Here is a 23429-nt window from a genome sequence, read left to right on the forward strand (position 1 = left end):
TGCCAAACTCTGGGGAACCTAATGAATATGTATGTTTGTGTGTAATAAATATCTGCTTTTTGCCTAACCCCTCGGTGTGCAAGTTAGGAGGAGCAATCCCGCTTGCACCTGGAGCCGTAATAAACATACCTGCTTTATAACTCTCTCTGAGTTGTAGAGCCTGATTCCATGCTTCACATGTCCTAAGCAGGACTTTCAGGTTTCTGAAAAAAAAACCACTTACAGGAGGTGGGCAGCAGAGGTTTGTAGAAGGGATCCAGGAAACCTTTACAGCCCTCACCATGAGGTGAGATAAACTGACTGCCACTGTGAGCCGGTTTTTCACCTTTTCACTTCAGTTGCAGGAAAACAGTAAGTCAATACCAGAAATAAGAAGTGCACTCTTCTACCTAGTTCTTGGAAACTGGCTGCTTTATAACATGATATATCTTGCAAAACAAATATAGGAAATGTACAGTTCTTAATTTGTGCCTGATGCTTTGATTATAATCAAAAAGCACAGTAAACGATGTGCATGCAAATATATTCATTATCACCACTGAGCAAATACCAGGCTTATCGAGCCATATGACTGAAGATGAACAGATGATACTTTAATACTTAATGCTTAACTCCAACAAAAAAGGAAAACAAAAAACCTGTTGCACACAACATAATCTCCTCATGTAGAATACTAATTTGAAAAAAAAAGCCATTCTTTTCAAGGCTTTTACTGACTTTCATATTAGAACACCAATGGCAGTTTAGGTCTTTGTAATAGCTGCCCTACTTTCTTACAGGGCAAGACCCGGTACATAAAGAATGCTATGGTTTTTGGAGCATCACGTTCAAATCAAGAATTCTTTATGCATTTTTAATCAAGTTCTTCAGCCTTGAAATAAATCAAAATTACTAAAAGAGATTTTCCCATATGACCTTAAGGAGTTAATTTCTCCCACCTGCAACATTTCCTCCAAAGCAAGCACCGAGTTTATTTTTACAGTTGAATTTCTGAATAATAGGTCAGGGAAAGGGAGTGTTTGTTGGAACTAGGGATTTCACATTCTGTTTTTTTCAGTAATGATAGGTTTCTTTGATAATTGTTCTGGTCATTTAGTATAGTGGCTGTTGAGCTTTTTGATAAATCACCCTTACTATATGTTAATCTATTTAAAGACAAGAAAGCAGCTACTAGGCTTTAGAAAAGTGGGAAAGAAGCCTTAATTTTCCTGAAGTAAATTTCTTCTGTTACCTTCTCAGTGAGTCATCTATCCCCCCAAGGGGTATAGCACATCTTCTGAGCTCTTAAAATAGATTTTTGTAATAGGTTTGTTGCCTCATCAGACAGTTTCCTTCTGTAGCTGCCTTAAAAGGGCTTAAATTCTTCTAGTTACTGCCTGATTGCCTCATTTCATATCACACATGTCTTTGGCTGAGAAGAACGTTGAAGCATTAGCTTTTTCTTCAAAGGGAAATTTTAGCATGCAGATTTGCACACGAATGCTGAGAAATACATGCTTACGCTTCTGATCACACAGCTATTACTAACTGCAGTGGCTTACTCCTCTAGCTACAAATAGTAGAGCTGGTAGGAAACACATTTAGTGGCAAGCAGAAAGAGAAAGAGCTCTTTAAATGTTTTAGTATTCGCTACTTACTAGTTTAAAAGCTGGATGAAGAAATCAGCTGAGAAAAGGAAGGATAACCTATAATACGGACGTTAACTTTATTGAAGTGTCAGGAAAGAAAGAGTGAGGGATACTGCCAAGCGGTATTTCGTTTGTGTAGTGTAACTGGTTTGTTTCTCATGTGCATACGATGTGTAACTTGAGTTTGCATTAGCACTTGCATAATTTTATCTTGCACTTGGATTTGGGTGGTGGGGTTTTTGTATGTTGTAATTTGGTATTCTAAGCACTGATAACTTCAATTTGTGATTTAATAAATTACATTTATTAACACATCTGTTGTTATGGTTACTGCTCAATGTCTAAATCCTGTTGTTAAAAGGTAACACTTTCTTGCTTTAATCACTTAAAATCTTAGTGAAAACATCGGGCCTTTGTTTTCATTGCTTAAAAAAAAACAACATAATTTCACTTTAAAATAAGAAGGTTGATAAGCTAATGAGGGTCCTGTCTCTGTAGCTATCAGATCTGATTTCCAGGTGAGAACGCAGCACTGGACTCCTTATACTGATTTTAAACCTCTTCCTATCTAGGACTTTTACAAAGAGAGCACTAAGTATTAAATTACCTTTTCAGGAAATGAAAGTGCAGCTTTTATTAACGTGGTCTGTCCTCTACTGAATAAGGAAGCTTCAATCTTCTGTTATACTTGTCCTGCCCTCTGGTGGTCGCACCAAGGCGGGCTGAGAGTCCGGTTTTACATAAACTGGAAGGTTGCCTCTAATAAATCTTGCCTCCCATCTGTACCAAAAAAAAATTTAAAAAAAAGAAAAAGAAAAAAGTTTATGTTTGCTTACTTTCAGTGGTTTGAAGAGAAGGTACAAAATATTTAAAATTTTAGCATTTTCTCCATCGTTTTTCAACCAGAGTTTTGCAGCCCTGCAGTAGAAGCAGAGACGCGTACCTTTAAGTAAAATATTAGGATTGATGACAGTGCATGTTACATGGTACTTTCTTCTTCGCACCATATTTTGGAGATCTCCTGTCCCATAGCTGAAATGAAGTTAAAAGATCTGTTTTTCTTAATGCTAGCTTGACATTTTTGCCTGTGATATTTTTAGATGCACTGAACTTTGCACAAGCAGAGTAGCTGTACTATCTAATTCTGAATTAAAGCTTTGTGATCCAGTGTGTGTTTTCATTCTGGAAATTCCTGGCTGACCTTCTGCAATCTTAACAGGAGCACAGGTGGAGAGGTTTCTTTTTCCTATTAAACAAATAAGACAAATAAGCAAAAATAAACACCACTGTGAATGTTTCACTAAAACCTTCCTGTCTTTCTCCCTCTTCCACATGATTTGCACTTTATCACTCCGTTTATTTTCCTCCCAGGTAAGGGTACAGAAATCAGTGAGGTTCAGAATGCCCTGAAGGATCTAATCTGAGTGTATTACTGTTTCATTTTGAAGCAAATCTGATACACGTCTCACAGAGATGCAATCTTGTTTTATAACCCACTGAGGTTTCTTAAGTGTAGACTATGAATCTGATCCTGCAAGCTAGTAGTAACATAAATAGATGTTATGTAATGGTTCACAAAGTCACGAGGAAGCATCAGGTTCTTATTAGGAAACTGCTGAGGGAAAGGCTTGTATAATACCACTGGGTTGTTTTATTTTTTTCCAAGGAAATGGGAAAGCTGCTTGAGTTTAATTTGGTTTTTGTTCACACTTAGTACATGTGTGTAGTTGTAGTCTTTCTAAAGTGATACATGCACTGAAGATTCAGTATGCAAAACTCACCCTGAAAAGTAACTGGAAACTTCTTCTGGAATTGCAGCTGAATTGGGCTGCCAAACAGGAGCTTCTGCTCAGACATTATGCATGGCTGAAATCACAAGATGTAGGGTGCAGTGTCTGAATTAGAACTACTAAGAATTGTTTGAATGAAGGAAGTTAAGAACCTAAGGCAGAATTCTGTATTGTGCATAAGAAAGCCTTTTCTTTTTCCCTTCAGCTTGTGGAGCTAAAGGTTGAAAGGAGGGTAAATATTCCAAGTTTACCTCATCAATGAAAAAGAAGTAGGCAATTGCAGACCTACCCACTTGCAAATATAGCTTTAGTGATACAGTGTTAAAAGGTGTGTGAATGTCTGTATGCATATAGATGCTTATATTTTAAGCAAAATGTATATTGAATACTGTATATTTATCAGTATATTGGGAGGTTTGTACTGAAAAAACTTGAAAAAACAATGGAACAAAGAAAATATCAATGTCCTTTTTATCAAAGCACCATGATCCGGTGGTCCACTTATGAACAATCTTTCATAAAAATAAAGATGGGAGAGTATAAATACTTCTCGATATTAGAGAAATGGCATGAGTCAATTGAGGTTCTCATGGCAGAAGAGGCCATGCCCTGTGGGAACTGCAAGCTGTCCTGTCCCCACTATGTGGATAACTAAAGAAGAAGAAGAATTGCTGACAGTGCACCTAGGTCTTGAGTAAGGCAGGGAGTGTTTGGGTGCAAGGTCGGGCTGGGAAGAAGCCTGAGGATTGATTGTTTATAGAATGGAATTTATAGTGACTGAAAACAGTCACTGGGAATGACGTAGTTGCTATTTGGCTTCACGGTTCGGACCCGTATCTGTATGCTATATATTACCATGCTTGAGTGAATAAAGGGGAACTAGTTGTGAAAGCAGTATGTATGTGTGTGTGTGTGTGTGTGTGTGTGTGTGTGTGTTTGTGTGTAGCCTCTTTCTTTACAGATGCCGCAATGCCCTGTAAGTTCTTCTACAGAAGGTTTGCATAAAGCCCTCTCCTGAAGTACTTTCATATATAACTTCAGGATTAGGGCTTTTTTTATAAGCATTAGCAATTAAGTGTCTTCACCCAATAGCTGCTTTCTTCACTGTAAAGCCCTTTGAGTGGACATGCACTGCAGAGATTAGAAACTTATTCCTTTTCCCATGCAGGTTCCTTTTCATGTTGTGCTTGATTAGGATAAAAATGAACAAAAGGTACAGTACTGTTTAGTTCCTATGCAAAACTAGTAATAATGACCAACAAATTATGTTCAGTGAATTGGCAAAGATGTTTGGCACCTTAAGTAGCTACAGTTCATCTGCAACTGCAATAATATAAGCTTTAGATGAGAAATTACTTTCCTCTTCTTATTTGTTTTATGAACAATAATCTCTTTGTTGAAGTCTTACAGCCTAAGATGCCCGCACATACCATGGGATAAAGGAAACCCCTGTTTTTGTGAGGGCGGTGGAAGGTCCCAAGCAGGGGTGATTTTGTAAGTGTGGCTTGCAGAAAATAAGTACTTCTAAAATGATCACTTATTAATCCAGAAATCTTTTGTAAGTCCTGATCAGTTTATGAAAAATCAAAGCACAAAGTACACAAAAAGATGCAAGTATTTAGGGATTTAAGTTTTGCTTTGTTCCGAGGCTTGAGAAGAATCTGCTGCTCGGAGGAAAGGGTTGCCTGAAGGTGGCACAAATGCGCATTCAATCACTCTCCAGGGGCGGTTAGTGCACTGGCTGCTGCCCAGCGGTTTTTAGGAACAATGTGATGGAATGTGGCTGCCTAGAAACTTCAGATTGATGGGCCCTGTGTGGGTGAGGCTTTACGTTGTGTGCAGTGAGCATGTAGGTACTATGGCAGAACTAATTTGTGGGCACGTCAGCTGTGGTGCTCGGGGACAGGTCAAACAATGTGCAGGAGGCTTTAGCTGGATGACAGTGATGCTCTTCGTGTATGGTAATGCAGTTGTATGGTGCAGCTGGAGGCCCAGGTGAATCTAAACTGTAGACAAATGATGGTATCATAAAATAGTTTGAGTTGGAAGGGACCTTTAAAGGTCATCTTGTTCAAGCCCCCTGCTAACAGCAGAGACATCTTCAACTAAATCAGGTTGCCCAGAACCACATCCAGCCTGGCCTTGAATGTCTCCAGGGATGGGGCATCCACCACCTCTCTGGGCAACCTATGCCAGTGTTTTACACCCACTTTGTGAAGAATTTTTTCATGACCTCCAGCCCGAATCTCCCCTCTTCTGGTTTAAAACCATCACCCTCTGTCCTGTCACAACAAGCCCTGCTAAGTTTTTCCCCATCTTTCTTATAGGTCCCTTTTAAGAACTGGGTGGCCGCAAGAAGGTCTCCCCAGTCTTCTCTAGGTGGAACCCCAATTCCCTCAGCCTTTCATCAGAGGAGAGGTGCTCCATCCCTCTGATCACTGTTGTTACCCTTCTCCAAGGTTTTGCTATGAGCTCTGCACACGTGTACTAAGTGCAGATGCTGCCGTCTACCTCTGTGGCCTTGCAGGAGTGCTCACTACCTACTTACTGCGTGCCATGATCGGGCAGACCATGTGCTTGTGTGGGGTAGCCGGCGGACACTGGCGTGTGCGGTCCACGCGCACAGACACAGCAGGGGCGGCAGTGACCCGCTTCACCAGTACCTCTGTTATTAAAACTACCCACTGCTTGCGATGTGCGCTCGCGGGCAAGAATGAGAAACCCACCCTTCCTCGGCCATACGAGCCCGCAGGCCGTGACGGATAGAGTAAGGCCGAGACCGGGCTAGTGGGGCCCGCAGCAACAGCCCGACAGCAACCGCACGTAGGCCCCGGGACTACAGCTCCTATGAGCCTTTGCACATCCCGCGCATGCTCGCGGGGAGGTCCCGCGGGCTCTCACGGCCCGCCCAGCAGCGCAGTGCAGGGTAACGGTGGTGGCGCGGCCGCGGGCCGGACTACAGCTCCCAGTAGCGCCCGTACATCCCGCGCGTGCGCACGGCGTCGGCCCGGCCGCACTCCGCCGTTGTCGCTGTAGGTGGGTGGGTGGGGGGAAGGCAGCGAGCGAGCGCGGCCCTGAAGAGGAGGAGGCGGTGGAGGGAGGAGGAGGAGGGGGGGGGTGGTGGTGGTGGTGAGAGTTGGAGAGTTCAGCCGCCGCCGCCGCTGCCAAGGCCGGACTCATGATTCCCATATGCCCGGTAGTTTCGTTCACCTATGGTAAGTAACGGCGCTCGGGGTCTTGTGTCCGTGCGCGCTGAGGGGGAGGGGACTGCGGCCCGCGCGCGCGGGGCGGGTGTCCTGAGGCGCTGTGTCTGACCTGGTGCTCACGCGCTTTTCCTGTCCCTTGTCTCTCTGTCTGTTCCCTTCTGCCTCCTCTACCGTTCCCCCACCCCCTTCCCTCCTTCTCTTCCCCTCTCCTTCTCCTGCCGGGCCTCCTGTCATGGCCCCGGCTGCCGCTGCCGTCTGTCGGTTGTCGTCGCCACAGTGCCCAGCCGGCTGGGAGAAGATGCCAAAATGGCCACCGGCAACTACTTTGGATTCACCCATAGCGGGGCTGCTGCCCAGTACAGGTAACCGCCGGGACCCCTCCCTGCCCCACCCCGTCCCTCCCCCTGCTCGGGCCCGCAGCCCCCGCCGTCTTTCTCGCCGCTGGGCCCGCGTCTCCCCGCGGGATCTCCCCGCCCCCTCGGGGCGGAGAGCTCGAGGCTGCTACGGTCTCCCGCTCCGTGCATGGGCCTCCTCTGCGCCCTGCTCCTCCCGGGGGTGGTGGTTATGCCCGGGACCCTTCTGCTTGTGTGCCCCGCCCGCGGGTGTGTTTTCTTCTTCTCCCGGTAACGCTGTGTCCCCATGATGCGAGGGTGGGGAGGTGGAGCTGAGCACGGAGGAGGAGGAGAATAGGCGGCAGCATCAGGTCCCGAGGCCCTTAAATTAAAATGGCCACTTGCAGGCAACGTCGCCAGCACGTTACCGGCAGCCGCCTCCGGGCCCTCCTCCTTCTGCTTCACTGAAGATGGAGCTTGCTGCCCGTGTGTTTGCTCCCACTTCGGTCAGTGTGGGATGACAGAATCCTGTTTAACATAGGTTAGAACCCAACTATGGAAGACTAGATGTTTAAGGGAAGAGCTGAAGCACAGCAAGATACGGGGCACTTCATTACATTGAATCAATGTTATAATTAATATGTTTAAGAAAGTAGAAAATGTACTCGCAGGGCCAGGCACCTTTAAAAAAAGAGTTCCTAGTGTGATATCTAAGGCCAGGAACAGGTCTTCTTAGGGAAGCTTACGTACCTGAAACTACAACTTTTATAGTCACACTGCCATAAGTCTTTGTAGGTTTTGTGAATAGAAATTGTGTATCAGAGTATTAAAATAATTGGTAACATCCATCATCTCATGTTTTCAGACATGAGATTACTGCAGTTGGCAAATACCAGATAGGAGCTTTCTCACATTTTTGGCACGTGTTCGAACAGGCACTTAAATTCTACATTTGAGTCTGTGTTACTTTTTTAATAAATCTGTAATATACAAAGACAGATCTTCCTTATTGCGTAAGTCCTGGTTAATGAGGAAAAAAAAAGACAACTAGAGCGAATATGAGGGATTAAATATATATGAGGGGTTATTAACAAACAAAGGCAGATGTGTCCTACTCTTAACTAGGAAACAAAAATCACATACTTGAGATAGGTTTGGGAATATACAGTTTTATGGAGGTCTTGGAATGACTCCTAATCTATTATTTATATCTATTGTTTTTCCTGGAAATGGACATAAATACATTAATTTACTCCAGTGTTTAATAGTTAAAAGAGAGATTTAAAGTTAGTTTGTCTTCTAGTTCTTTTAAAGTTTTGTGCTCACAGTATGTTTGTTTTTTATGTGACAGTTATAGTAAAATTTGAAACCGAGTTGCCATGGGGTATGAAGGAGTTTCTAAATAGGATTGTGTGGGTTTTTTTTTTTTTTCTTTTTGTTAAAGTAAATTAACTTTACATGAATAAGTGGGGATGAATTTTTAGAAGTATTGACTTTATTGTAGAGCTGAGGTGGTCTCTAGACTTGCGAACCTGAAAAGCTTGTTTGACATTTCCTTTTGAATTACAATATAAAAACATATAGTAATTGGAATAGCATTCAAGTTCAAAGCTTGCTGTCAGAGTTAATCCTAAATATGTTCTTGAGATAATGGAAAACTGGTCAGAAGAAGCTTTTTCCTTTGTTATCACAAGTGCAAGATGCTATTTCATTTGCTGTTTGGAAAAAGACGCTGTATTCTGTAAGTGTTTTGTACGTTTATCATATCTGAAAACAGTGTTGAAGCAGTCTTCTCACAAGAATTAATATAATATTTTGAGCAGAAAACAGAGGAGTCTCTTAAAATATCAAAAAGTGAGCTTACAGTCAAGAAGGCAGACTTGGCAGGCCCTTAGCAAGTTGTTTGCAGAATGCTACAAAATGTGTATTCCACTTGATTATATTTGAGAAAGAGATGGTGGTTGCAGGGGTGGATAGCAGAAGATTTAATATTGCAACAAGTCTTCTAAGATTGTTACTGGTATTTGAAGTAACAGTTTATTGAATTATAAAAATTCTACATTCTAAGGAACCAAGATAATAAATAAACAAATGGATGTTTATCTGCATAGTTTAAACATAGGTGAACCTCATAAATCTAAAAAAAAAAATAAAAAAAATTCTGGTCACAGTACTAATCCATGGACTAAAAAAAAATGTTGCTCAAAATAGCAAGATTTTTAGGAGGGCACATCGGACAATTGCAGTTGAAGACCTTAGTTCTTTGGTATTTGCCATTTAGATATACTAATGCTATAGCTTTTACAGTAAGTAACAGAAATATTCAGTCAGTGGTTCCTAGTAGTTATATACTGAAACCTGTTGACTTCACCACTTTAAGTGCAAAAAAATCTGTGCTATTCTTTTTAGGAAATATATCTTTCTAGGAGTATCTCAAGGTATGAAACTGTTGAATCTTTAGCTGGAGACATGCAGGAAAAGTTAAAAACCCCTGCCACATCAGAAAGAAGAGAATCTAAATAGTTTCTGATCATTTTCAAAGAATAAAATAAACTATTCTAATTGGAAGGGATCCACAACAGTCACCTAGTCCAACTGCCTGACCACTTCAGGGCTAAACAAAAGTTAAAGCCTGCTGTTAAGGGCATTGTCGAAATGCCTCTTGAACACTGACAGGCTTGGGGCACCAACCACCTCTCCAGGAAACCTGTTCCAGTGTTTGACCTCCCTCTTGGTAAGAAAATGCTTCCTGAATCCAGTCTGAACGTCTCCGGATGCAGCTTTGAACCATACCCATGTGTCCTGTCACTGGGTACCAGGGAGCAGAGCTCGGGGCCTTTCTCTTCCTCTCCTAAGGAAGCTGTAGGAGATCAAGGAGGTCAGCCCTCAGCCTCCTTCTCTCCAAACTAGACGAGCCCAGAGCCCTCAGCTACTCCTCACAGGACATTTCCTTCCAGTTCTGTCACCAGCTCTGTTGCCTCTTCTGGACACATTCAGGACCTTCACCTCCTTTTTAATGGTGGGTCCCAGCACTGCCCGCAGTGCTCCAGGTGAGGCTGCACCAACTCTGAACACAGTGAGAGAATCACCCCTGCTGACCGGCTGGTGATGCTGTGCCAGATGCACCCCAGGATGGGGTTTGCTCTCTTGGCACACGCTGCTGACTCACAGAGAGCCTGCTGCGGACCAGCATCCCCGGAGCCCTTTCTGCAGGGCTGCTTTCTAGACACTCTTCTAATCTCTGCTTATGCCCGGCATTATTTCACCCTAGGTGCAAAACCCAGCATTTGGACTTGTTAAATTTCATCCCATTAATGATTTCCCATTGTTCCAATCTGTCTAGATCCCTCTGCAAGGCATCTTGTCCCTCAAGAGAATCAACAGCACCTCCCCATTTGGTATCTTCAACAAACTTGCTAATGGTGCATTCAACTCATGCATACAGATTGGTGATAAATGTATTGAACACAGCAATTTGTACATGACTTTCCCCTAATTTCTCATACTGAGCTACTATGTTTCTATGGTATCAAGAATGTCACCAAACATTTTCATTCCCAAATGCATTGTTTCCAATGCATCTTGTTTGAAGTCCATTATAATTTTGGTGGTCTTCTGCAGAGCAAGGACACACATGTTTTAGCATCTTCATCAGATTTGTTAATGGTGCATTTGACTCATGCATACAGATCATTGATACATGACTGAACCGAACTGTCCCTAGAACTGAAGCCCGAGGAGCACTGGTTACTAGCCAGATGTATCCCTGTTCCCTAAAGCCCTTCTGAGACCTGCTGTCCAGCCAGTTCTTCACTCAGTGTACCATGAACCTGTCCAGGCTACTGCTGGACAACTTTTCCAGAAGGGTGCTGTGAGGAACAGTATCAAAAGCCTTAACAAAATCAAAAGTAACTACATAGTAGAATCATAGAGTAGTTTGGGTTGGGGGGACCCTTCAAAGCTCATCTAGTCCACCCCCCCTGCAATTAGCAGGAATATCTTAAATTAGATCAGGTTGCCCAGAACCACATCCAGCCTGACCTTGAATGTTTCCAGGGATGGCACATCTACCACATCTGTGCCAGGATTTTATCACCCTCGTTATAACTAATCTTTGCATCACATCCAGCCTGAATCTTGTCTCGTTTAGTTTCAAACCATCACCTCTCATGACAACAGGCCTCCCTGTATTTATACAGGCCCCTTGTAAGAACTGAAAGGCCACAATAAGGTCTCCCCGGAGCCTTCTCCAGGCTGAACAAGCCCAGCTCTCTCAGCCTTTCCCTATAGGAGAGGTGCTCCAGCCCTCTCATCATTTCTGTGGCCCTTCTCTGGACCCTCTCCCAACACATCCATGTCTTTCCTGTACCGAGCACTGCAGAGCTGGACACAGGTGGGGTCTCACCAGAGCAGAGGGGCAGAATCGCCTCCCGTGACCTGCTGGCCATGCTGCTTTGGTGCAGCTGAAAATACAGTTGGCCTTCTGGGCTGCAAGCGCACGTTGCCCTCTCATGTAAAATCTTAAATTCATACAATCAACTAGGTTAGAAAAGACCTTTAAGATCATCAAGTGCAACAGTTACGCCAGCACTGCCAAGTCTGCTGCTAAACCATAGCACTGTATCTACACGGTTTTTGAACACTTCCAGAGATGGCGATTCCACCACTGCCCTGGGCAGCCTGTTCAAGTGCCTGAGCACCCCCTCTGTGAAGGAATTTCTCCTAATACCCAGTCTAACCCTCCCCCAGTGCAGGTTAAGTCTGTTACCTCTTGTCCTGTCACTTGCTACTTGGGAGAAGAGACCAACCCCCACCTTACTACAACCTCCTGCAACTTTCAGACAGTTGTAGAGAGCGATAAGGTCCCCCCTGAACCTTCTCCAGACTAAACAACCCCAGTTCTCTCAGCTGCTCCTTGTCACACTTGTGTTCCAGGCCCTTACACCAGCTCCATTGCTCTTTTTTGGCCATGCTCCAGCACTTCAATGTCTCTCTTGTAGTGAGGGGCCCAGAACTGAACACAGAATTAAGAGCTGCAGCCTCACCAGTGCAGGGAGATGCTCACTGTCCTGGCCCTGCTGCCACACTATTGCTGATACAGGTCAGGATGCTGTTGGCCTTCTTGGCTGCTTGGGCACCAGCTGGCTCCTGTTCAGCTCTGTCAGTCAGCACCCCCAGGTCCTTTTCTGCCAAGCAGCTTTCCAGCCACTCTTCCCCCAGCCTGGAGCATTACATGGTTGTGACCCAAGTGCAGGATCCAACACTTCGATTTGTTAAACCAGTATGCCCAAGTCCTTCTCAGTGTACATTTACTTCATCCCCTAGGCAGGTGACTTTGTCGCACATGGGTATCTAATTAGTTAAACAGGACTTGCTTTTCCTTTGTTAACTATCACTGTGCCAAGTGATTGTTTTGTTCTTTGAATGTCTTTCAACAGCACCCAGTATTAATTTCTCCATAATTTTTCAAGGAACTGAGCTGATACTAGCAGGTCTGTAGCTTCCTGGGTCTTCCTTCACACCCTTCTTATAAATTGGAGTAACAATGGCTAGCTTCCAGTCAGCAGGGACCTCCCCAGACTCCCAAAATCTTTGGTAGAGGGTTGAGAGGGATCCTGTCATAGCATCTACTGGTTCCTTCAGTGCTCTGGGTTGAATCCTGTTGTGCCCTGTGGACTTGGGAACATTCATTTGAAACTGCTGATCCCTTAGAATTTCAGTGTCTACACATGGGAAATCACTATTCCCACAGTCATGGTTTTCCTACTGAGAGGACTCAAAGAAGAAAATCTGCTATATTAAGTGATTCTTGAAAGGTGCTTGTGCTAAAGGTTTTCTGAATTTAATTCTAGACTTGTTGGAGCCCAGTATAAACCCCACTGGAATTCCAGTTTCTCAAAATGACAATATTATAATTTGCTTTAATCATAGTAAAGGGACAATGTATTGGGTTCAAAGAAATAGCTTCTTTAAATTAACTGAAAAGGTGAAGCTATTACTGGCATAGAAATCACTGTGTCTTCCTGTGATTATGTATGGCCATGGTGGATCATTTAAATATTTTCCTTCATATGAAAGATAATTTAAAATTTGTCCAAGGAATATAGTCTTAACATCAAATACTTAATATTTGAGGCCATTAGAAAGGCCAGATTGGTAGCTGCTCAGGTGTTAGATCTTGCATTTGGGAAAATTATGAGTAGTGTGTGCAGGAGTTGGTAAACATACTCACTGTGGTAATAGTGTAAGCAGTATAGTTCCCTAAATTGACTAGATAAAAAAGGGATTTAGTATCTGTCTTTATTAATTCAAAATACGATTTTTTGTAAAACACATTTAGAATTTAACTTGTTTCATTACTCAAACGCAGCAGAAGAGCTGAGTGTTCTTTAAGCCTGTAAGTAACAGATTAGAAGCAATCTTGTTGCTTTCAGTGTTGTCAGCACATAAAATTTCCTGCTGCCCCACTCATTCAGAATTCTTTGTGTGCGTGACCCGGTAATAACTTAATGAGAGAATCATTAAATAATGCAAATACCAGTACAGGAAATTTCTCTGAATATTGCAGTACCTTTACAATATGTGCTTTCTGCTAGTGGTGGTTTTAGGGCCTTAGGTTATAAAATTCCATACAATGCAACTGTTACTCATTCAAGAAACTGTGTTAATCTGTCTATTTAGAGCCTGAAATAAATGTGGAATTTGGTGATAATAGTCCTGTTTTCTCTGTGTGTGTGCATGCTCTGTATGTCGTCGCCTGAACCACTGTGTGTCTGTTCAGTTTGAAGCAGACAATATTGACTGGTCTTTCATATGTAAAAAATATTAATGTTCTTGAATCAGTGGCGGAGGGAGGCATAGTTACGCTTTTTCTCTAAAGCTGGCTGATTGAAATGTGGGTATGCTGGTGAACAGATAGGGGCATTGAGAAATGTTTGGACAAAGAAGTGTGCAAATGTGGTAATCTCATTTAATTAACCTTGTGTTAAGATTTTAGTTTCTGTGAAGAATATGAAGAATCTTTTTAAGTGTCTGAGTTTCATCTATGTCATACTGTGCCCCTGCTCTAGTAAGACAGGACACAGACAGATGGGAGATTCTGGGGTAGTTAGGAATGATTTGTTAACTTTGAATTGCCTTCAGGTAGCATGACTATTACTAAATCTGGCAAGCCTTCTCAGATAAAGGCAGTTCTAGCAGTTCATGTCCGGAGCAGACCACAGTGCCTGTGAGTTTAGGTTAAGATGCAGTCTTCTAGGCAGCCTTAGGAAAGCGAAGGTGAAATGCTGCGGATGGACAAGCTGGCTATTGAGAATTGTTTGGGGGTGGAGTCTTTCTTTTCACATTTGATAGTACTTCTGATTAGCTTCAGTTTTGTTGCCCCACTTACCTCTTCTTACAGCTAGATACTGGTTTCAAAAGTGTTCAGCCTTTCAGAGGCACTAGGGGTGTAATTCACACAAACCTACTTGCCCAAGCTTAAAGTATCACTAAACATATTCAGGCTTGTACTGGTGGATAACAGAAAAATAAAGACAATATGGAGCAGGACTCAACACTTCTTCTGAAGTGTGCTACTACATTTAAACTTACGTTAACAAAAACATTTCTTCATCTTACAGGACTGTTACATGCACCCCATTCTAAAATGCATGGGAAATGAAAATACTTACAGTTTTATCATAGGATGAAGGTACCTATATCATTGTATAAAAACGTCAGTTGCTTCTTTTTTTCACCATGAATATTATGCCCATGCTATCTGGAGTTGTGTCACATCTTAATGGATATGTGTTTCTAGTTAAGAGAGTTCTCTGAGTACAGTAGAGCTGCATGGTACAAATTCTCTTTTGTTCAACCAATGTTAGTCTTAAGTGCTGTCCTCAGTGTGCTGTTCTAGCTTACTTAATGTACACAGGAAGCCTCCAGTAAGCTACTACTGTTTATAAAAATATTTTGATAGACTTACTTTCCAATCAGTGAGGTCCGACTCTCAAAGGAGGTATTCCAGCATTAGAAAGGCAATAAGGGGCTCTCGGTTTGTTAACAGACTCTGGGCTCTGTGCCAGTATTGCAGTTGACTAATGATGAGGAGTCAGAGAACATGGTGGTAACCAGGGAGGAAAGGTACTTCACTAATTAGAGGAGCCTTTGTCATTTTTAGAAGGGAAGGCAGCCAACTAGCTGAAATTTGCAGCAGGTTCATGGCTTAGGAACTCAGCAGCTGGGGTAACTTCTCTGTAATGGCATGGCTGCGTCCTTTGTATAGTTGTAGCCTCAAAATGGGTTGATGGTTGTAGGCCTTAACTCTGGGGTATTAAATTATGTGTAAAATTTTGTCTGCTAATAAATGCACTAATGGTAGGTTGAAGTGCGGTTGCATTATTGATACTAGAAAAGTGAAATAGTAGCTCAAGGCAGGAAATACAGAACGTTTTAAGAATTGAGTACAGTTTTCTATACTAGTGAAGTTTCTTTACTTTTGTAGAGAGCTTGCAAATTTCAGCATTTTTTTCAGTTTAACATCTTCATTAATGGTCTGGGTGACGGGGCAGTGTGTACCCCCTGCAAGTTTGCCCATGACACAAATCTGGGACAGCTGGCCCACATACCAGAGGGTTGCACTGTCATCCAGAAACCGGAGATCTTGATGGTCTGGAGCAATGAGCTGACAGGAGCCTCATGAAGTTCAACAAGGGGAAGTGCAAAGTTCAAGAAGGGGAAGTGAAAAGTTCTGTACCCAGGGAAGAGCAACCCCCTGCACCACTTTATGCTGGAGGCCACCCTGCTGGAAAGCAGCTTGGCTGGAAACACCCTGGGGATCTTGAATGTGGGCCAGTAATGTGTCCTTGAAGCAAAGAAGGTGAATGTCATCCTGGGCTGCAGTAGGCATGATATTGTCAGCGGCTGGAAGGAGGCGATCCTTCCCCACTAACTCCACCCTGGTGTGAGGCCGCTCCTGGAGCCCTGTGTCCAGTTTTGGGCTCCCAGTACAAGAGAGACATGGACATATTGGAGAGAGTCCAACAAAGGGCCCAGAGAGATGGTGAAGGGACTGCAGCATCTCTGTTCTGAGGAAAGGCTGGGAGAGCTGGGACTGTCTAGCCTACAGAAGAGCAGGTTGAGGCAGGATCTTAATGTTTAGAAATGAGTAAAGGGTGCAAAGAGGACAGAGCCAGGCTCTTTTCAGTGGTGCCTACTGACCGTACCAGAGGCAGTAGGTTGAAATACAGGACATTTCCTCCGAAACACTTTTTTACTGTAAGGGTGATTGAGCCCTAGCACAGGTTGCCTGGGAAAGTTCTGGAATCTCCATCCATGAAGATACTCAGAAGTTGCCTGGACACGGTCCTGGGTGACTGGCTGCTGCCATTTAGGTGGCCCTGCTTCAGTGGGACTGGACCCCAGGACGACCTCCAGAGGTTTCTCCCAACCTCAGCTATTCTTTGATTCTGCGATTTTTACAGGGAAAATCTTGGTGGTTGGTACTTTTTTGGACAAAACATCTCAAGTTCAGTACTTTTTGTCTTGCGTGTTACCATTGTGAACACGGCTTTTGTCTTAGACTTTAATAAAATCAATGTCTTGATAATGAAGAAAGCAATATAGGCAATGAACTGTCTATTGTGTGTAACTGAGTAAAGGGAACTAGGTACATGAGACAGAACGTTTGTTATGATGTACAGTAAGGAAAAGATAACAGAATTTGATTGGATTTAAATCAGGTTGTGAGATTAAATATGAAGATTAACAAAGCAGTAACAGTATATGAAAACCATGAGGATGTTTGTCATTGTGGTGAATTATTAGTAGTACATGGTTTAGATGTCTAGTAGTAAATGTTACTTTTTGTTTGTAATGGAGTGACGCAAGGCTATTTGTAAAAACAAGGAAGAGAAAGGAAAACTCAAAACTGTTATAAAGAACTGTCATTTTTAGGCCTTGCGTAGTTAAACCATAGGCTACATTACTAGGAGCTGCTGAAATTTAATAGAATTGAAGAAGGGATTGCACATTTGCATGCTGTCAAGCCTCTCTGGATTTTTAGTGAATTGCATTACAATGTTCTGTTCACAAAATTGCAGCAGTAGGAAATAATTTTCATTAAAGTTCTAAAAAGAGATACTCAGTTTTCATCGAAATTTAATGCCTGTAGTGAGTGACAGGCTTTAGAAAAGCAGAAGTCACTTCTAAAGTACCACTTCATGTAGCATGATATTTCTTTTCAGCATTTTATGCTGTTTATTGTCAAGTATGTTTAGGAGGAAAAAACCTATCTTGTTCTTCTTTGATTTTGATTGTTAATATTTTGTTTTTACATTGCCCATGTTAGATTAACACACCTGTAACTTCATCTGACCAGTTACTCAGTAATGCCTCTTCCTAGGTTAGGGTCTGAAGAAGCAGCAGATTAGTGCTGCTTTCAGTTTTTGTAGAGTTAGGTCATGCTTGTTTCAGTCTTCATACGCCTGAAAGAAAAACTGCAAAAGTGTATTTTTTTGCTATTCTGCCATGTCCTGGTTTCTTCTGGAATGGAATTGTTGTTCTTCCAAGTAGCTGGTGCAGTGCTGTGTTTTGGTTTTAATCTGGGAATAATGCTGATAACACACCGATGTTTAGTTGTTGCTCAATAGCGCTTACCCTGATCGAGGACTTTTCAGTCTCACGCTCTACCACTGAGGAGAGTCACAAGAAGTTGGGTGGGAGCAGAGACAGGACTCCTGACCCTAACTAGCCAAAGGGGTATTTCATAGCACAGCACATCATGCCCACTGTATAAACTGGGGGAGATTGGCTGGAAGGGGCTGGACACTACTTAGGGATGAGCAAGGCATCGGTCAGAAAAAGGTGAGCAATTATATTGTCACTTTTTTTTTTCTCCTTGAGGGATGGTGCTTATTTCTTCTTTTCTCTATATATTTCCATTACTGTTGTTATTATTTCAGTTATTTAGCTGTTACTATCTCAACCCATGGGTTCTTACACCTTTTTTATATTCCCCTCCCCATCCCACTGGAAGGTGGCAGGGGGGTGAGCAAGTGGCTACATGGTACTTCATTGCCAGCTGGGCTTAAACCAGTGTGCTACTAATAGAATAATCTATGAAAACTTGAGAAATTTGACAGATCTCAACAGGTATGGTTTCCTTAATGCTAAAATGTATAAGTGTTCTTTAAAGTTAGAATTTACTTTAGTAAATTAGTATTTTTTTGTTTAGTATTTTAAATTTTAGATTTAGTATTTTACTTTAAAGTTAGAATTTACTTTTGTGATTTCTTGAAATTTCAAGAAATAAGTCTTAATTAGTGGGGGAATTTAGTTCAAGATATTCATAGTTTAAAAATTACTTTAGGAGGGTCAAAATTTTGGTCCTGATCATTACATCAGAATAGCACTCTTCACAAAACTAAAAAATTTAAGATGTTCTTAGCCTCTAGGAGAGTTTTTAGTGTTCAGCACCCTAAAAAGGGCTGGAATAGCAGCATTAATGTCTGTGTGTGGGATCTTCTCTTGAATTCAGCAGTAGCAGTTATTTTTCTTCTTCCTAGTAGCTGGTGCAGGGATGTGTTTTGGTTTTAGCCTGAGAACAGCGCTGATAACACACGGCTGTTTTAGTTGTTGCTCAGTAATGTTTACTCTCTCCAAGGACTTTTCAGTCTCTCATCATCTGCTAGTGAGGAGGGGCACAAGAATCTGGGAGGGAGCAGACACAGGACCCCTGACCCAAACTAGCCAAGGAGGTATTCCATGCCACAGCACATCATGCCCAGTATATAAACTGGGGGGAGTCACGCAGATCACTGCTCAGGTTGGGCTGGGTATTGGTTGACGACTGGTGAGCAATTGTATTGTGCATCCTTTGTGTTTATTGGTGGGATTTTTCCCCTTTCCCTTTCTATTTTATATTCTTTTACCTTGTTATTTCCCTTATTATTAGTAGTAGTTTTATATTATACTTTAGTTATTGGACTGTTCTTATCTCAGCCTGTGGGTCTACATTCTTTTGATTCTCCTCCCCATCCTGCCTGGAGTGGGGGAAAGGGAAAAGGGGGGAAAGTGAGTGAGCAGCTGCATGGTTCTGAGTTACTGTCTAGGCTTAAACCACAACAGTTGTTAGTTCAGATATGCACTGGGGTTGTTTTTTGCTTTTATTCAGCTATGTGCACATGAGTTATAATTCTCTTTTGGTTTTATATCAGTCGTGTGATGAAAAACAAGACTTAGAGGGAACCTTATATGTGCTTCCTCTGTACATTTTACGGAGCTACAGTGCTATCTATCTTAGATGAAAATATGTTGTATTTCTCTGACAATAATTGCTACAAATAACTTACTAATTTTCTTAATGCGTGACTTGCTCCACAGATAACTTAAAATGGAAGCTGAAGTATCTTACAATCTTAAGTCATCCTAAATTATTACTTGGCAAAATAGATGGCATTATGTCACAGTGTTTTATTTTCTTGATATTGTTAATGTGCAAAAAATAAAGCTTTCTGCTTTCAGTTTACTTTTTTTCAGAAAAAGCCTCAACACATTTTTACTAGAAATAGCCAGTAGCTGGAAAAGGAAAAGATCATAAACCGGATGTTCTACAGAAGATAATTCAGTATTGATTTCTTAATTGCTCTTACTTCTCAGTCATTCTTGGGCTGGTACATCACAGGAAATCCAGACCTAGCAGTGTTGCTACATAGGAGTAACCAGCAAGTGACGGTTCTGCTATATGTGATCTAGTAGTTATAACGTAAGTTCTCATCTAAGCATTTTGTGTAAGAACGTTGCCCATTTGCAAACCTACATTTTGTGGCTATTTAAGTTAGACAAATCTGTGATTTTGGAACTGGTTGTTAAGTGGACTGTTTATTAGTAATTTCTGCGTCCTGTCCAGCTTCTGATTTAGTAATTTTAGGTTGTGCTGCTAGCTTGTTGCTTCAGCTTGGAAGTCCATGTTTCTTTTTCTGTATTAAAAACACTGCTACACTGTCCTTGAAGATCTTTGTGGAGTTCAGAAAAGGTTTTTAATTGCTGCTTGAATATTCTGGGTGTTCACAAGGAGAAGAAAAGTTACCAACAGATACATGAAATTATTGTAGTTGGTTTAATAACTAATATGGAGTAGTGGTGGCTAACAAATTCTGTTGAGAGCTTGTCAGGGTGTGGACAGTTTGTTGCTGAAGTTTTAATACAGCTTGACTAAATATAAGTGTTCAGGCTGGAATTTTCCTGGCCAAGTATCTACCTAGAATTAGACTTTTTTAAAAGCTGTACTGTAGCTGAATTGATTTTGTGATGTAGAATTGGGCAGGGAGTAACTCTTTTAAGTTACCAGATCAGTGAGTTAGCTTCCATGTTTGCTGTGGTACCTGTTTGTTTGTGTGTAGCCCATAGAACATGCAGAGTAATTTGTTTCAACGTTTCCTCGCTGTGTTAGGGGATTAAGCTAAACTGAATTACTTTCTTTGTTGCGGTGAAGAACATGCTTGTGGTTTGTTACCTTAGCTCAGCTGACATACTCTATTTCATTGTTGCTCTAATAACTAGATTATGTGCCTGAATCGTTTGGAGTCTTATTTATTGGGACTAAGCTGAAATACTTGATGTGGTGCAGCACAGAAAATCATTACTTCAGGTAGAGATTAGTAAAAGAATTGTGGAGAAGGAACTGGTACAGGTGGTTAGTAGAAGAGATTTCTGTTATCAAATAGAAACAATTCCAGTGGAGTTCTCAGTCGTACTTAGTGTATTAGTATGGCATGTCATACTTTATGCAAGGAAAATGCTGTCAGTACACAGGTAACTTTACAAAAAATTGCCCTGAGGAAACTAGACTGTTTGAAAACACTGGGACAGTAGACTTTTAGTGTAGCACAACTGAAACTTCATCTGAAATGAGGCATATGGTTCTTGCCATCTTTAGTCAAGAGAGAAGGTTAGAGAATGCTAGGATAGGTGGAGAGATGAACAGCAAGGAAGATTAATGGAATAAGGAGTTCAGCAAAATAATTTAGGAGGAAGTAAGTTCATATCAGCAAATGTGCTAAGGCAGTAAACAAGATGATGAAGTTGGCACAAAAATCTTTTTATGTAAATTAGTTACATGAAAGTGTCTGGTCATCTTTATTTCTAAAGGTTTTCAGTAAGACTGCGGGGAGAGAAAGGAATGTCATAAATGTAGAAAAGATGTCACCATAAATTTCAGTAACACAGCCTAACATTTAAAAAGGAGGAAGCAATCCACTTGTAATATTTTTCTTGTAGTCATGCAAACTCGATCACTAGCTCTGCATGATGTTGCAGAAGCAAGGGGAACAGGTTTGCTAAAATAAACATGGTCATAGAACTGTATTAGCCCAATAAATGAAATGATTGGGGCTGTTACTTCTATACCATGATAAGGAATCTTGGTACCAAAAATAGCACAGAAGATATTAAGTTGTCTATACCAGAATCTTGTTAATAGCCCTGCTGAGAATGATCATAATCTCTTCACAATATTAAATACTGAAAACTGTCACATAGCTTTAATCATACGTATTCTGAGAACAAAAGCATTTCTTTGACAAACTGACTGGTAGTATTACTTCACAGATGTTGTCAGCACTTTGTTGTATTCAACGCAGTTTCATGCAACTTGGGAGAGCCAACTTAAAGCTTCCTGGACAGGTCCCTGTTCTTTCTTCTCTCCACCCCCAACCCCTCATCACCTTTTTTTTTCCTCCTTGTTTCCTTATGTATAACTTATGTGAGTTATGGCACTCAGCAGACTTGTTTTGTAAGCTTCAATGTTTCTAACATTTCTACCATGTTAGAAAATGAGCCCAGGATAAAAAAACAGCATGATTTTGTTCTAGATTAATGAGTTGAATCAGTGCATTGAATAGCTTGAGAAGCAGCAGAACTAACACCAGGGGTGGAATAGAATGGCATAGCTAGGTTTGGTATGTGTAAGAAGGGAAGAATAAGAGTGGAGATAGGGGGAAGCAGCACTTTCCTTGTTGGCAGTATTGGACTGTTGAGGTGTTCACCTACAGTCCAAGTCTGACAGTCTGCTGTCCATTTTCTCAGTTCAGTTTATTTTTAGTTGATATATATGATAATGGTAATGTCTTAGAATTAGCGAATATTTTACACTTCTGTACTGTTAGTTATGTACGTAATACAGACTAATTTTATACTTTTACCATCATAAAATGATATTCCTGAATTTTCTGGTGAAGCTTGATTTCTGACCTTAAACTGACAAAACAGAGAATCTTCCTATGTACATCAGGTAGGAGGAATTGTTTCAAATGGTGGGAGCTACATCAAAGCGGTTTAGGTCTTTTTGTTCTACTGTTATGTTAAGAAATTAAAATGAAATAGAGTAGTGAGTACTATTCAAAACTGCCTTAAATTTGGATGGAATGCAGGTGATCTTCTAAGCAGTTATGGGCCTGTAATGGGAAGAATGTGGAGTTCAGCTATGGAAGCAATAAAATTTTCTCTGTTTCTGCAGTGAGAATTCTTTTTAATACATTGAAGTTAATGGATTCTTCTTTAATTAAAATGCCAAAATATTTTTTTATAAAAACACATAGTTTTACTAAATGTAAGGGAGTTACAGAAATGTCTTTCACAAAAATAGTAGTATGTGTAGTTAAAAGGTACTTTGTTTCTTGTAGTTGTGTCAGAGAGAATATTGCAGTCTTTACTTAAAAATAATGTAATTTGTTTCTTTTGGATTTGAGCATAACCATATGTCCTGGTTTCAGCTGTAACAGTTTTTTTTCTTCTTTCTAGTAGCTGGTGCAGGGATGTGTTTTGGTTTTAGTCTGAGAACAGCGCTGATAACACACGGATGTTTTAGCTGTCTCTCAGTAATGTTTACCGTGATCAAGGGCTTTTCAGTCTCTCATTCTCTGCCAGTGAGAAGGGGCACAAGAAGCTGGGGGTAAGCAAGTAGAGGACCCCCGACCCAAACTAGCTAAAGGGGTATTCCATACCACAGCACATCATGCCCAGTATCTAAACAGGGGGGAGTTACCCAGATCGCTGCTCAGGTCAGGCTTGGTATTGGTTGATGAGGAATCGGTTGATGAGCAATTGTATTATGCATCCCCTGTGTTTATTGGGGTTTTTTTTCCTTTCTTCCCTTTTTAGTTTCATATTCTCTCCCTCTGTTATTTCCCTTAGTAGTAGTAGCAGTAGTTTTATATTATGCTTTAGTTATTTAGTTTTTATCTCAACCAGTGGGGCTTGCTTTCTTTTGATTCTTCTCCCCATCCTGCCTGGAGTGGGGGAAAGGAAACGAGGGAAAAAGTGAGCGAATGGCTGCGTGGTTCTGCCTTACTACAGGACCATACCGCAGCTCCATTGTGCCACTGAGTATATTTGCTTCAAGTGAGATTTCATTCTTCTATTTTCTTCTGAAAAACAGGGGATTCTACCTCTTTGATAGTCATGGAGCTGGTTTTTAATTATCTTGTTTTA

The 23429-nt window shown here is 41.5% G+C and overlaps 1 protein-coding gene and 1 non-coding gene across 5 annotated transcripts in view; both read left to right on the plus strand.

Moving 5' to 3' along the window:
- The first annotated feature begins 6475 nt into the window (after positions 1–6475).
- ZFR (zinc finger RNA binding protein) overlaps positions 6476–23429 on the plus strand; it is a 46786-nt gene continuing 29832 nt past the window's right edge. For all 4 annotated transcript variants that reach the window (XM_061469546.1, XM_061469548.1, XM_061469547.1 and 1 more), the window contains exons 1-2: positions 6476–6633; positions 6902–6986. In XM_061469546.1, coding sequence (XP_061325530.1) covers positions 6597–6633; positions 6902–6986 — 122 coding nt within the window. In that variant the 5' untranslated portion in view covers positions 6476–6596. The remainder of the gene's footprint in view (positions 6634–6901; positions 6987–23429) is intronic.
- Positions 21221–21357, plus strand: LOC133277603 (small nucleolar RNA SNORA66). Its single transcript, XR_009746258.1, has one exon. It is a non-coding gene; the product is annotated as a small nucleolar RNA SNORA66 (small nucleolar RNA).

The sequence above is a fragment of the Pezoporus flaviventris genome, unplaced genomic scaffold (assembly GCF_033815535.1).
Source record: "Pezoporus flaviventris isolate CSIRO_AGI_PZ_B2104156 unplaced genomic scaffold, CSIRO_AGI_Pfla_v1 ptg000057l, whole genome shotgun sequence".
Classification (NCBI taxonomy): domain Eukaryota; kingdom Metazoa; phylum Chordata; class Aves; order Psittaciformes; family Psittacidae; genus Pezoporus; species Pezoporus flaviventris.